Source organism: Mustelus asterias, chromosome 29, assembly GCF_964213995.1.
Source record: "Mustelus asterias chromosome 29, sMusAst1.hap1.1, whole genome shotgun sequence".
Lineage (NCBI taxonomy): Eukaryota > Metazoa > Chordata > Chondrichthyes > Carcharhiniformes > Triakidae > Mustelus > Mustelus asterias.
This window is the reverse complement of record NC_135829.1, coordinates 13,756,470-13,767,839: the sequence shown is the minus strand read 5'-3', so window position 1 is coordinate 13,767,839 and position 11,370 is coordinate 13,756,470. Positions and strand designations below refer to the sequence as shown.

Genomic DNA, 11,370 nt, shown 5'->3' with positions numbered 1-11,370 from the left:
CAAATGCGGCCTAGCCAATGTTTTATAGAGCTGCAACATGAAATGCCAACTCTCGTACTCAATGCTCCAGCCGATGAAGCCAAGCATGCCACATGCCAGGTCTCCCCTCATCCTCCATCTTTCCAGTGATAGACACGTGATAAATCTTTTCTCTAAAGAAAAAAAGAGGTCAGAGAGTGGCAATGCCTGCGATTTCAAACACGTGTGTACAAAACCCGTGACACGTGAACACCCGGGCCACATTCGTTTGCATGCGTGAAAAGCTATTCCATTCACCAGTGGCACAACACCCTTCACCCAATCTTTAAACAAATTCTGGAAAGCACAATCTAACGCATTCCTTCACAGTGAGAAATTTTGATTCACTCACACACATAATTATGATTCTCTATACATCAAAATCAACAAAGCACCTTTGGAAAATATAAAACATTGGCGTTGTACCTTTAAGGTATATATTTTTGAAATACAGGCATTTTGTTTTCTACCACATTTTAGTACAAAACGGTTTCTTCCTCGCTGCAAAGAAAAATATATAAACAATTGTATTGGTCAGATCTTGTGGCCTTCAAGAGACAGGTCAAGTGGGACATGGGATTTTCCAGCCACACTCGCCCCAAGACCGGAAAATCCCGCCTGAGGTCAACAGATCTTTGCATGGTCTGTGTCCCGCCCACTACGATTCTTGTGGCGGGCGGGACAGGAAGATTCCGCCCACAGTTTCAGCAGCAGGATGGTACAGGTTACAAAGTACATGATTCTATACACGAATATATTGCCAACTTACTCCAAGAACCCCATAAAAGATTCTTGTAAGGGCATGTCACTGGCATCAACATTACTAAAACTGATCCAAATTTCAAATCATAGAATCATCGAATCCCTACGGTGCAGAAGGAGGCCATTCAGCCCATCAAGTCTGCACTGACCACAATCCCACCCAAGCCCTATTCCCCGTAACCCCACAAATCTTTACTCTGCTAATCCCCCTGATACTAGGGTCAATTTAGCATGGCCAATCAACCTAACCCACACATCTTTGGAGTGTGGGAGGAAACCAGAGGAAACCCACGGGGGAGAACGTGCAGACTCCACACGGACAGTGACCTCGAGGCCGGAATTGAACCCGGGTCTCTGGCGCTGTGAGGCCGCAGTGCTAACCACTGTGCTGCCCGTGCCCCCCCCGAGAACCAAAGTTGGGAGACCATTTATTTTCAGACATGTTATTCTTTTGATGTCAATCGTCATTTGTTATGTGACAATTATTGGACTGCTGACTGAGTTACATGTTATATATAAGTTCATTGTACTTTCTTTTTAAATTAATCGTGAAGCTCAAGATATATTAGATAAAGTAGACACTAATTTATTGCATCAATGTTCTGCATTAAACAATACAATATGACTTACAAATCAAACATGTAAACTTTTTTTTCCCCCAAGCAGACTGCTTCACAGTGTCTTCAAAAAAGAACTTGTCGGTAACAAAATACTCCAATGACTTCTGCACTGTCCTTTTATGTAATTAGTAAAAGGATAAGATTACAGGCTTTTCTACCAACTTGGGCGATCTCCAAATGGACTTCAATCTCGAGTTAGGTAGCACTCAATCTTCCGCTGAATATTATGGAAGCATTTTATGCATAATTCTTTTTTTAAAAAAAGATTAATTTTGTTTTGAGTCCGTTCATTGAAAGAATGGTGCACCAGTTTATATTTTCCTCTCCATTGACTGTTGTTCTACCTAGTGTCCCTCGCGTGGATGTTACAACATCTGGAATGGGTTAACAGGTCGAGGAAAAAGCCAAAATACCCTGGACTGGGAACAGCTGGGAATCCTTTTTTTTTTCCGCGGAAAAACAAAAATGAACCAATTAAATTGGGACGGATTTAATTGTTTTGGAAATTAAAACAAAAGGGGGAAAGAAAAACGGCAATGGAAGTCATTATCAACTGTAGGGCATTGTCAGAAGAAGCAGAGCACGGAGACATAATAAAGGCTTGTTCGGAAGCACGCTGTATTTACAGGCACAGTACTCAGGCAAGATTAAATACTGCGACTTAAGACAAAAATAAAAGCCTCCTACAATCTTGAAGGTACCAGGTAAAATAAAGCTAAAAAGAAAAGTAGATCCTTAAAGTGCTTTCTTTATGCAATTAGTCAATGGGTGCAAAATTTTGGAATCTACTCTTTTCGTTTCTGTAAAACATTTTCTTAAATATATTTTATTGAAAATCCCTGAGCCTCGTGATGCCAATAGGTAGTCAAGCAGTTTCCCATCTTGGAGGGGAAGGGGGGAGGAAGTTGGGGAAAAAGGGGGTTGTGGCGGCTACTTTGCCTCCTCTTTCTTAGAGGATCCATAGGACAGGAGTGTCTGAGTGCTTTTGTGGGACACTGTCTGTGTGCTGTTATTCCTCATGACTTTTTTCCTGGCAGAGGGATGGCCTTTGACGGGCACTGCCGGCTGTTGGCAGTGGTGATGTGGTCTGGAGATGGATGAGGAGGATGGTGGTTTGGGTGGCGCGCTGGTCGCCCTCTCGTGACTGTCATTGGTGGTCGTGGCGGCGCTGGATGTGACTGTGTTGGTCTGTTCCTCCTGTTTCCCATCATCATCATCATCATCATCGCAGCACAACGCGTGATAGAGCACTTTGTCGCTGAAACGCACCCTCTCCCTGGTGCCCGAGCTCCGTGGGAGCGCCTTGTGGCTGGGGGCACTGCTGATCGTCTCCTCGCTGGATGAGTCGGGGGCGCAGCCCTCTGGTCCGTTGGGGATTAACCCACCGTTCATCATCCTGTAGTCCGGCTCCGATGGGGTCGGGGGAGCCTCCTTGCCGTCCCCTCCCGCCTCCGCCTTGCTTGGCTCCACCGGCAGCTCCAGGAAGGAGCAGAACTCCCAGCTGTCCGACAGGATGTCCGGGGTCAGGAATCCCAGCTGCCCGTAGTCGGACAGAGTGCCACACTTGTCGTGGTTCCTCGCAGTGTCACTGCTGGAGGTGCTGCTAATGGTGGCAATCGTCCAGTCATCTGGCTCCATCTCAAAATCAAAATCAGATGTCAATCTGTCGATCTGTTTCACTACCTACAACGGGAAGACAAGGGGGGGCTTTGAAAATACCCACACAATCAAGCCCTGGACATGCCAATTGTGGAACATGTACCTCAAAACTCAAGTCAACGGTGGGGGAACAATCATGTCATGGACTAAGCACTAAACATTTGTAGCCACGCATACATTTTCCCTCAAATGCCCTCTGTAACTAAACTGTTAACAACACGGAGGCGATAGTCAGGGCTTTGATACACAAATTTAAATCAAGCAGGATTCATTCAAGAGAGACATTTGACCAGTACACAGCTATCCTGCCTGTTCCCAGTCCCAGGGTTTAGTGTGTGTGTGAGTGAGTGTGACAGCGTGAGAGTGTGAGTGTGAGAGTGTGTCAGAGTGTGTGAGAGACAGAGAGAGAGAGACTATTAACTGTGCGCAGAGCAACCAATGGATTAAAACAAACTGATTCACTGCAACAACAAAATGTGAAATGGCACAGTGGTTAGCACTGCTGCCTCACAGCGCCAGGGACCCGGGTTCAATTCCGGCCTCGGGTTACTGACTGTGTGGAGTTTGCACGTTCTCCCCCGTGTCTGCGTCGGTGTCCCCCGGGTGCTCCAGTTTCCTCCCACACTCCAAAGATGCAGGTTAGGTGGATTGGCCATGCTAAACTGCCCCTTAGTGTCCAATGATGTGTAGGTTAGGTGGATTGGCCATGCTAAATTGCCCCTTAGTGTCCAAAGATGCAGGTTAGGGGGATTGGCCATGCTAAATTGCCCCTTACTGTCCAAAGATGCAGGTTAGGGGGATTGGCCATGCTAAATTGCCCCTTAGTGTCCAAAGATGCAGGTTAGGGGGATTGGCCATGCTAAACTGCCCCTTAGTGTCCAATGATGTGTAGGTTAGGTGGATTGGCCATGCTAAATTGCCCCTTAGTGTCCAAAGATGCAGGTTAGGGGGATTGGCCATGCTAAATTGCCCCTTAGTGTCCAAAGATGCAGGTTAGGGGGACTGGCCATGCTAAACTGCCCCTTAGTGTCCAATAATGTGTAGGTTAGGGGGATTGGTCATGCTAGGTTGCCCCTTAGTGTCCAAAGATGCAGGTTACGGGGATTGGCCAATCTCACCCAAGCCCTATCCCCATAACCCCTAATTCCCTTGACACTATGGGGATAGGGCCTGGGTGGGATTGTTGTTGGTACAGGCTTGGATGGACCAAATGGCTTCCTTCTGCACTGTAGGGATTCTATGAAAAGCTTTTCCCAGCAAAGCCAAATCTGGAAAGGCAGCAGAACCATGATATTTAACAGAAGATGGCTTGATATTAAATTAATTATTACACAGGGCGGCAAGTGAGATGGCTTAGCGTGATCATGCTGACAGAGCTGTGAGGAAGGGTCAGCCAGACTCCAAACATTAGCTCTATTTCTCTCTGCACGGACGCTGCCAGACCCACTGAGATTTCTCCAGCGTTTTGGGGGGCGGTGGGGGGGGGGGGGGGGGGGGCTGTTGCTTCTTGTTTGAAGGCCGCTGTTCGGAATGTTTGGTCAGTATTACTTCGGCAGAGGGGCTGCAAACATTGGACTGGGCAAAGGATGTGTGATCGCTTCCAGGGCTGTTCCAGCTGCATGTATACAATCCAGCAAACATCTGCACACAGCCTGCACTTGAGGGAGAACTGGGCTTTTTTAAAATTTGAAACTTGAAATCCCCCCCCCGCCCCGCCCCCACCCCACACACTCCTCCTGTCCTTAGCATGTTAGAATCCACCCCCGCCCCCCCTCCCCCAACCTTCCTCCCACAGTCCGAAAGACGTGCTGGTTAGGGTGCATTGGCCGTGCTAAATTCCCCCTCAGTGTACCCGAACAGGCACCGGAGTGTGGCGACTCGGGGATTTTCACAGTAACTTCATTGCAGTGTTAATGTAAGCCTACTTGTGACACTAATGAATATAAGATGGACAAAGTTAGCTCTACGTATCGTATATTTTATCTGTATAGCGCACAAGGAACATTACTTCTCACTGAATACTAATACACGTGACAAAAATAAATCAAAATCATTACCCCCCACACCCTTCCCCCCCCCTCCCCTCCCCTCTCTCTCTCTGCTTCCTTTACCAATGTCACCCCCATCTACACTCGAATCAATATGTTATGCTCCTTATGGGCAGTGAATCAGGTAAACTTCGATATTGTGCGTATGTGTGCAATGTTGAAAGTGCCCATTCTGGGACACAATCCTTTTTTGAGATAACCAGAGTAAATTCAATATTATCTGTGTGTGTGTGTGTGTGTGTACGATTGCAATGTTAAAACTGCACATTCGGACAGGCAATTCTTTTTTAAGATTGCCAGATCAACATCAACATTGTGTGTATGATTGCAGTGTTAAAATTGCACATTCTAAGAGATAATCCTTTTTTTAAAATAGCTAGATTAACTGCAATATTGTGTGTGTGTGTGTGTGTGTACGATTGTAATGCTTAATTGGGACAGTGAATTATTTTTGAATATAAAGCTAGATTAACTTCAATATTATCCGTGTGTGTGTGAATACAATTGCAATGTTAAACTGCACATTAGGACACAGAATTCTTTTTTAAAGATAGCTAGATTAACAACAATATTATCTGTGTGTGTGTGTGTGAGTACAATTGCAATGTGAAACTGCACATTAGGACACAGAATTCTTTTTTAATAAAAAGCTAGATTAACATCAATATTATCTGTGTGTGTGTGTACAATTGCAATGTTAAACTGCACACTAGGACACAGAATTCTTTTTTAATATAAAGCTAGATTAACATCAATATTATCTGTGTGTGTGTGTGTGTGTGTGTGTGTGTACAATTGCAATGTTAAACTGCACATTCTGGGACCCAATCCTTTTTTGAGATGCATGGAGTGGAGGGGGGGGTGGGGGGACACTGCGATGAAGGTTAATTTACCCAATTTTTAAATGAGTCTCTTGCAGGGAGGGAGGGAAATAAGGAAAGGAATCTGCCTTTACCTCCTTCAGCTCCTTGGCTACTTCCTTCAGCTCCTGGAGGATAGCTTCCAGCTGATCGATGACCATTTTCATGCGGTTTCGGATCACCTCCTTGACCGGGGTGCGCGGCGCTGCGATTTCACTGGGTTGCCGGGGAGGGCTGCCCCTCGCTGACATTATTCAGAGAGCCGGGTTGCGGCGGGCCAGGCTGTCCATGCTCCTCGCCGCTCAGCTGGCTGATTCTCCCTGGAGTTGGCCGGGGCTCACACAGGGAAGGACTCACCATCTTCACGCCAAAACGCCAGGAGCAACCTTGCCTGGGGATCTCTCTCCTCTCCCTCTCCCCCTCTCCCCTCTCTGTGTGTTTGTGTGTGTCTCTCTCCTCGCTGTTACATGGCAGTAGCTGGATGTTGGTGATTGGATGTGTGTCTGTGTGTGTGTGTGTGAGGAGGAGGAGGGGGGGTCCTCTATAGATCACCAGTTTGCACCAATCAGTCTATTTTATTCCCTCTCTCTATCTTACATAGCTGGATATTGGTCTCTCTGTGTGTGTGTGTGTAATCTCTCTATAACACCAGTTTGCACCAGGTATTTTTTTCTCTCTCTTACCTAGGTGGATATTGGTCTGTGTGTGTGTATTCTCTATAAATCACTAATTTGTTCCAATCTATTCCATTCTCCCTCTCTTACATAGCTGGATATCGGTGTCTGTGTATTCTCTATAACACCAGTCTATCTTATTCTCTCTTTTCTCCCCCCTCTCTATCTTACATAACTAGATATTGGTGTATATGTGTCTGTCTATTCTCTCTATAACACCAGTTTGCACTAGTTAGTCTATTTTATTCTCTCTCTCTCTCCCCCCTAGCTGGATATTAGTATCTGTGTCTGTGCAAATCTCTCTATAACACTAGTTTGCACTAATTAGTCTATTTTATTCTCTCTCTCTCCCTCTCTCCCCTAGCTGGATATTGGTGTCTGTGCAAATCTCTCTATAACACCAGTTTGCACCAACCTATTTTTCTCTCTCTTACAAGGCTGGATGTCGGTGTGTGTGTCAGTGTATTCTCTCTATAATCACAAGTTTGCGCTCATCTGTTTTATTTTCCCTTCTCTCCCTCTCTTACACAGCTAAGTGGTGGTGTGTGTGTCTGTGCACTGTCTCTAAATCACCAATCTATTTTATTCTGCCCCCTCTCTCTCTTTCCTAAATAGCAATAGCTAGATGCTGATATGTGTCGATATGTCTCTCTAAATCACCAATCTATTTTATTCTGCCCCCTCTCCCTCTTTCCTAGATAGCAATAGCTAGATGCTGATATGTGTCGATATGTCTCTCTAAATCACCAATCCTTTCCTCCCTCTCTCTGTCTCCTAAATAGCAATAGCTAGGTGCTGGCGTCTGTGTCTGTATATCCTCCCCGGATCATCAGCTTGCACCAGTCTATTTTATCCTCCTTCTCCTCTCCCTCTTTTACATAGCTGAATGTTGGTCTGTGTCTGAGGAGAGGCGGCTAGGGACACCTCTCTGGATCACACGTAGGCATCGATCAATCTCTCTCTCCCTCTCTCTGTGTCTAAAATGGAGGTGAAATGTATCTCCGCTTTGTTCTGCTGAATTTTTTTTTTGAAAAGGTGCCTGTTTTGGGCAGCCCCCCTTTAGCAAGAAGGTCTGGACAACTTTGTGGCTTCCGAGGATTGAGGGATCAGGAGCACCTCAAAGGGGGGGAGCTGGAGTGGCTCTCTGTGGAATCCAGGCATAAACCCTGCAAAAGAACGAGAGGGAGGCACATGAGAGAGAGAGAAAAAACAGGGGATGAATCATCTTCAGAGACCCTGTAAAGGGGGAAACCAGTTTTAAAAAAAACACATACACACACTCACCAGACAAGAAATGTATCAATAAATCCCTTCCAACTTCCGATAGTCGAAGGAGAGGCGAATGCATGCGCTTTTAATAGCAGAATGCACACACACAGGAACCATGCACACAGCAAGCTGTGATGAGCTCAGCTTCGCAAAGCCAAGCCCCTTCCTCTCTCTCTCCCTCCCTCTACCGTCTTATAATTATCTCTCAATGCATCCCTCTACTCAGAAAGGGGGAGGTGAAATTAGTTGTCAAGGAACATCATTGAAATTGATTTACCAGCCAATAAAAGACACATTTTCCCGAGACAGCTCACAGAATTATCATTGAATAGACATCCTGCAATTTTTTTTAAAACAATGGCATTTTTTTTAAATGCATAATTATTTTAAGTCTTCTTACCTCTGTTCCTTATTGCTCTATCCCCCCCCCCCCCCCACTCACATACTAATCAGCACACACACACCCAAAAGAAGAGTGGGAATTGCAATCGGAGGAGATGCTGGAGGAACTTGGTGCTCATTGCAGATTCGCTTTGCAGTCTCCGTGCCAGTTCCCTCCCCTCTCCCCTCTCCCCTGCGTCAGATCAGCCAGCAGAGTGCCAGTTCTCTGATTCAATTCACTCACAAAGCACACACACACACTGGAGGGAGAAGGAGGGAGAGGGAGAGAGTAGAGGATAAAGAGAGGGGGAAAGAGAGGAGGAGGAGAAAGAGAGGAGGGGGAGAAAGGGGAGGAGGGGGAAAGAGAGGGAGGGGGAGAGAGAGGGAGGGGGAGAAAGGAGAGGAGGGGGAGAGAGAGGGAGGGGAGAAAGATAGGAGGGAGAAAAAGGAGGGGTAGAAAGAGAGGAGGGGAGAAAGAAGAGGGAGAAAGAGAGGAGGGGGAGAAAGGAGAGGGAGAAAGAGAGGAGGGAGGAAAGAGAGGAGGGGGAGAAAGAGAAGAGGGTGAAAAAGGAGGGGTAGAAAGAGAGGAGAGGGACAAAGAGAAGAGGGAATAATGATAGGAGGGGAAAGAGAGGAGGGGGAGAAAGAGAGGGGAGAGAAAAGAGGAGGGAGAAAGAGGGGGGAAAAGGGAGGGGGAGGAAGAGGGAGGGGGAGAAAGAGAGGAGGGGGAAAAAGGAGGGGCAGAAAGAGAGGAGCGGAGAAAGGAGAGGGAGAAAGAGAGGAGGGAGGAAAGAGAGGAGGGGAGAAAGAGAGGAGGGAGAAAAAGGAGGGGTAGAAAGAGAGGAGGGGAGAAAGAGGGAGGGGGAGAAAGAGGGAGGAGGAGAAGGAGGGAGGGGGAGGGAGAGATAGGAGGACGGGGAGAAAGAGAGGGGAAGAAAGGGGGGAGGGAATGTGGGGGAGAGAGAGGAGGGAGAGAAAGAGAGGGAGGGAGAGAGGAGGGAGGGTAAGAGAGGAGAGAGGGGGAGAAAGCGAGGGAAGAAGAGAGAGGAGAGAGAGGAAGAGGAAGAAGAAGAAGAGAGAATAGGGAGAGAAGGATAGTGGAAGAAAAAGAGAAGGAGAGGAGAAAGAGAGGAGGAGGGAATGAAAGAGGGAGGAGAAAGAGAAAGATAAGGAGGAAAGACAGGTGAGCGGGAGGGAAAGAAAGAGAGGAGAGAGGAGAAGAAAGAGAGGGAGAGTGATAGAGAAGGAAAGAGAGGAGGAGAGAAAGAGAGGGAAGGAAGGAGAGAGAGAAAGAGAGGCAAGAGGGCTTCTCTCTAATAAAAACAGAAAATGCTGGATAAACTCAGCAGCCCTGGCAGTAACTGCCCAGAGAGATAAGGGTTAATATTTTAAATGATCGCTGTCTCTGATTCCACTTACAAAACACGTTTGCAAAAACAAAAAGAAGAGAGAGAATCACAACACCCAATCATTTATCTCTTTGCTGCTACATCCCAAGGGTCACTGCCTGAAACTCCCTCTCTAGCAAGAGCGTGCAGTGTGGATAGTCTCTCTCTCTCTGTCTCTCTGTCTCTGTCTCTCTCTGTCTCTTTCTCTCTCTGTCTCTCTGTCTCTGTCTCTTTCCCTGTCTCTGTCTCTGTCTCTCTCTCTCTTTCTCTCTCTCTGTCTCTCTCTGTCTGTCTCTCTATCTCTCTCTCTCTCTGTCTCTCTGTCTCTCTCGGTCTCTTTCTCTGTCTCTGTCTCTCTGTCTCTGTCTCTCTGTCTGTCTCTATCTCTGTCTGTCTCTATCTCTGTCTCTCTCTCTCTCTCTGTCTTTCTCTGTCTCTCCATTACTATCTCTCTCTCTCTGTTTTTCTCTCTCTTTCTCTGTCTCTCTGTCTCTCTCTGTTGCTCTCTGTCTTTCTCTGTCTCTCTCTCTGTGTCTGTTTTTCTCTCTCTATGTCTGTCTGTCTGTCTCTCTCTCTCTCTGTCTGTCTCTCTCTGTCTCTCTGTCTGTCTTTTTCTATCCTTATACAAATTTGAAAACAACTGCTACAGTTTTACATTTCAACACTGGAGAAATCTCCATCAAATGAAGCAAAACACACACACACACACACAGATGGCAAACTCCCTGTCTGGGCAGTTGAACAGACGAGTTTAGATGGATAACTGCCTACTCTAGACTCGATGTGGAGATGCCGGCGTTGGACTGGGGTAAACACAGTAAGAAGTTTAACAACACCAGGTTAAAGTCCAACAGGTTTATTTGGTAGCAAAAGCCACACAAGCTTTCGGAGCTCTAAGCCCCAAGAAAGGGGCTTAGAGCTCCGAAAGCTTGTGTGGCTTTTGCTACCAAATAAACCTGTTGGACTTTAACCTGGTGTTGTTAAACTTCTTACTGTGTTTACTCTAGACTCCCCCTTGTAATCGGAAATGTAATGTAGTCAGTTTCTAAAATAGCTCCCGCTTTCCCCAATAATTAAACGTCTCGTTGACAGAGTCAGGCACCAGCTCTGTGGGATCACTGGTGCTGGGGGGATGTGTCAGGATAAAGTGTCGAGTGTTTTATTGGGATATTGGGGTGTTTCCCGGACCCTGTGCCGTGCGATGTACCGAGGAATCCCATCGGGAAATCTGCCTTTTATCATCCTTTTCCTCTCCGCAGTGTGAGGAGTCTGCAGGTGAGGTGGAGACGGTAGCAATCACATCGTGGCCACTAGAGGGACTGGAGTCTTTGACTTGAAAATTGTTGCAGCGCAGATGGCCATTTGGCCCGTCGTGTCTGCAACCCCACTCGGCCAAAGGGCAACTGACCCAGACCCACTCCCCTCCCCCACCCCCACTGTTTTTGCCCCCCACTCCCCCCCAGTAAAATAAAGGGATGGATGCTGCTGAGAATCAAAGAATAGAATCCCAGAATCCCAACAGTGGCAGAAGTATTCACAGATATCTTTAACCTCTCTTAACACCAATCTGAGGTCCCTATCTGCTTCAAGAGGACAACCATCATCCCAAAGAAAAGCCAGGCAGTGTGCCTTAATAGAGTCATCGAGTCCGACAGCATGGAAACAGGCCCTTCATCCCAAACTGGCCCTTC

At 46.8% G+C, this 11,370-nt stretch overlaps 1 protein-coding gene across 1 annotated transcript; it reads right to left on the bottom strand.

Moving 5' to 3' along the window:
* Positions 1 to 1,347: 1,347 nt before the first annotated feature.
* insyn1 (inhibitory synaptic factor 1) lies at positions 1,348 to 6,482 on the bottom strand. Its single transcript, XM_078199850.1, has 2 exons — positions 6,063 to 6,482; positions 1,348 to 3,083 (listed from the first exon to the last, which is right to left on the bottom strand). Exons 1-2 carry the CDS (start codon positions 6,216 to 6,218, stop codon positions 2,331 to 2,333), a joined length of 909 nt encoding a protein of 302 aa, XP_078055976.1. The 5' UTR covers positions 6,219 to 6,482; the 3' UTR covers positions 1,348 to 2,330.
* Between the last annotated feature and the right edge of the window lie 4,888 nt (positions 6,483 to 11,370).

Excerpts from the sequence above, each read along its gene's own strand:
- insyn1 (XM_078199850.1), bottom strand. The coding sequence starts at position 6,218 with ATGTCAGCGAGGGGCAGCCCTCCCCGGCAACCCAGTGAAATCGCAGCG. Across the intron at positions 3,084-6,062 it reads TAGCCAAGGAGCTGAAGGAG|GTAGTGAAACAGATCGACAG; the intron begins GTAAAGGCAGAT and ends TTCCCGTTGTAG.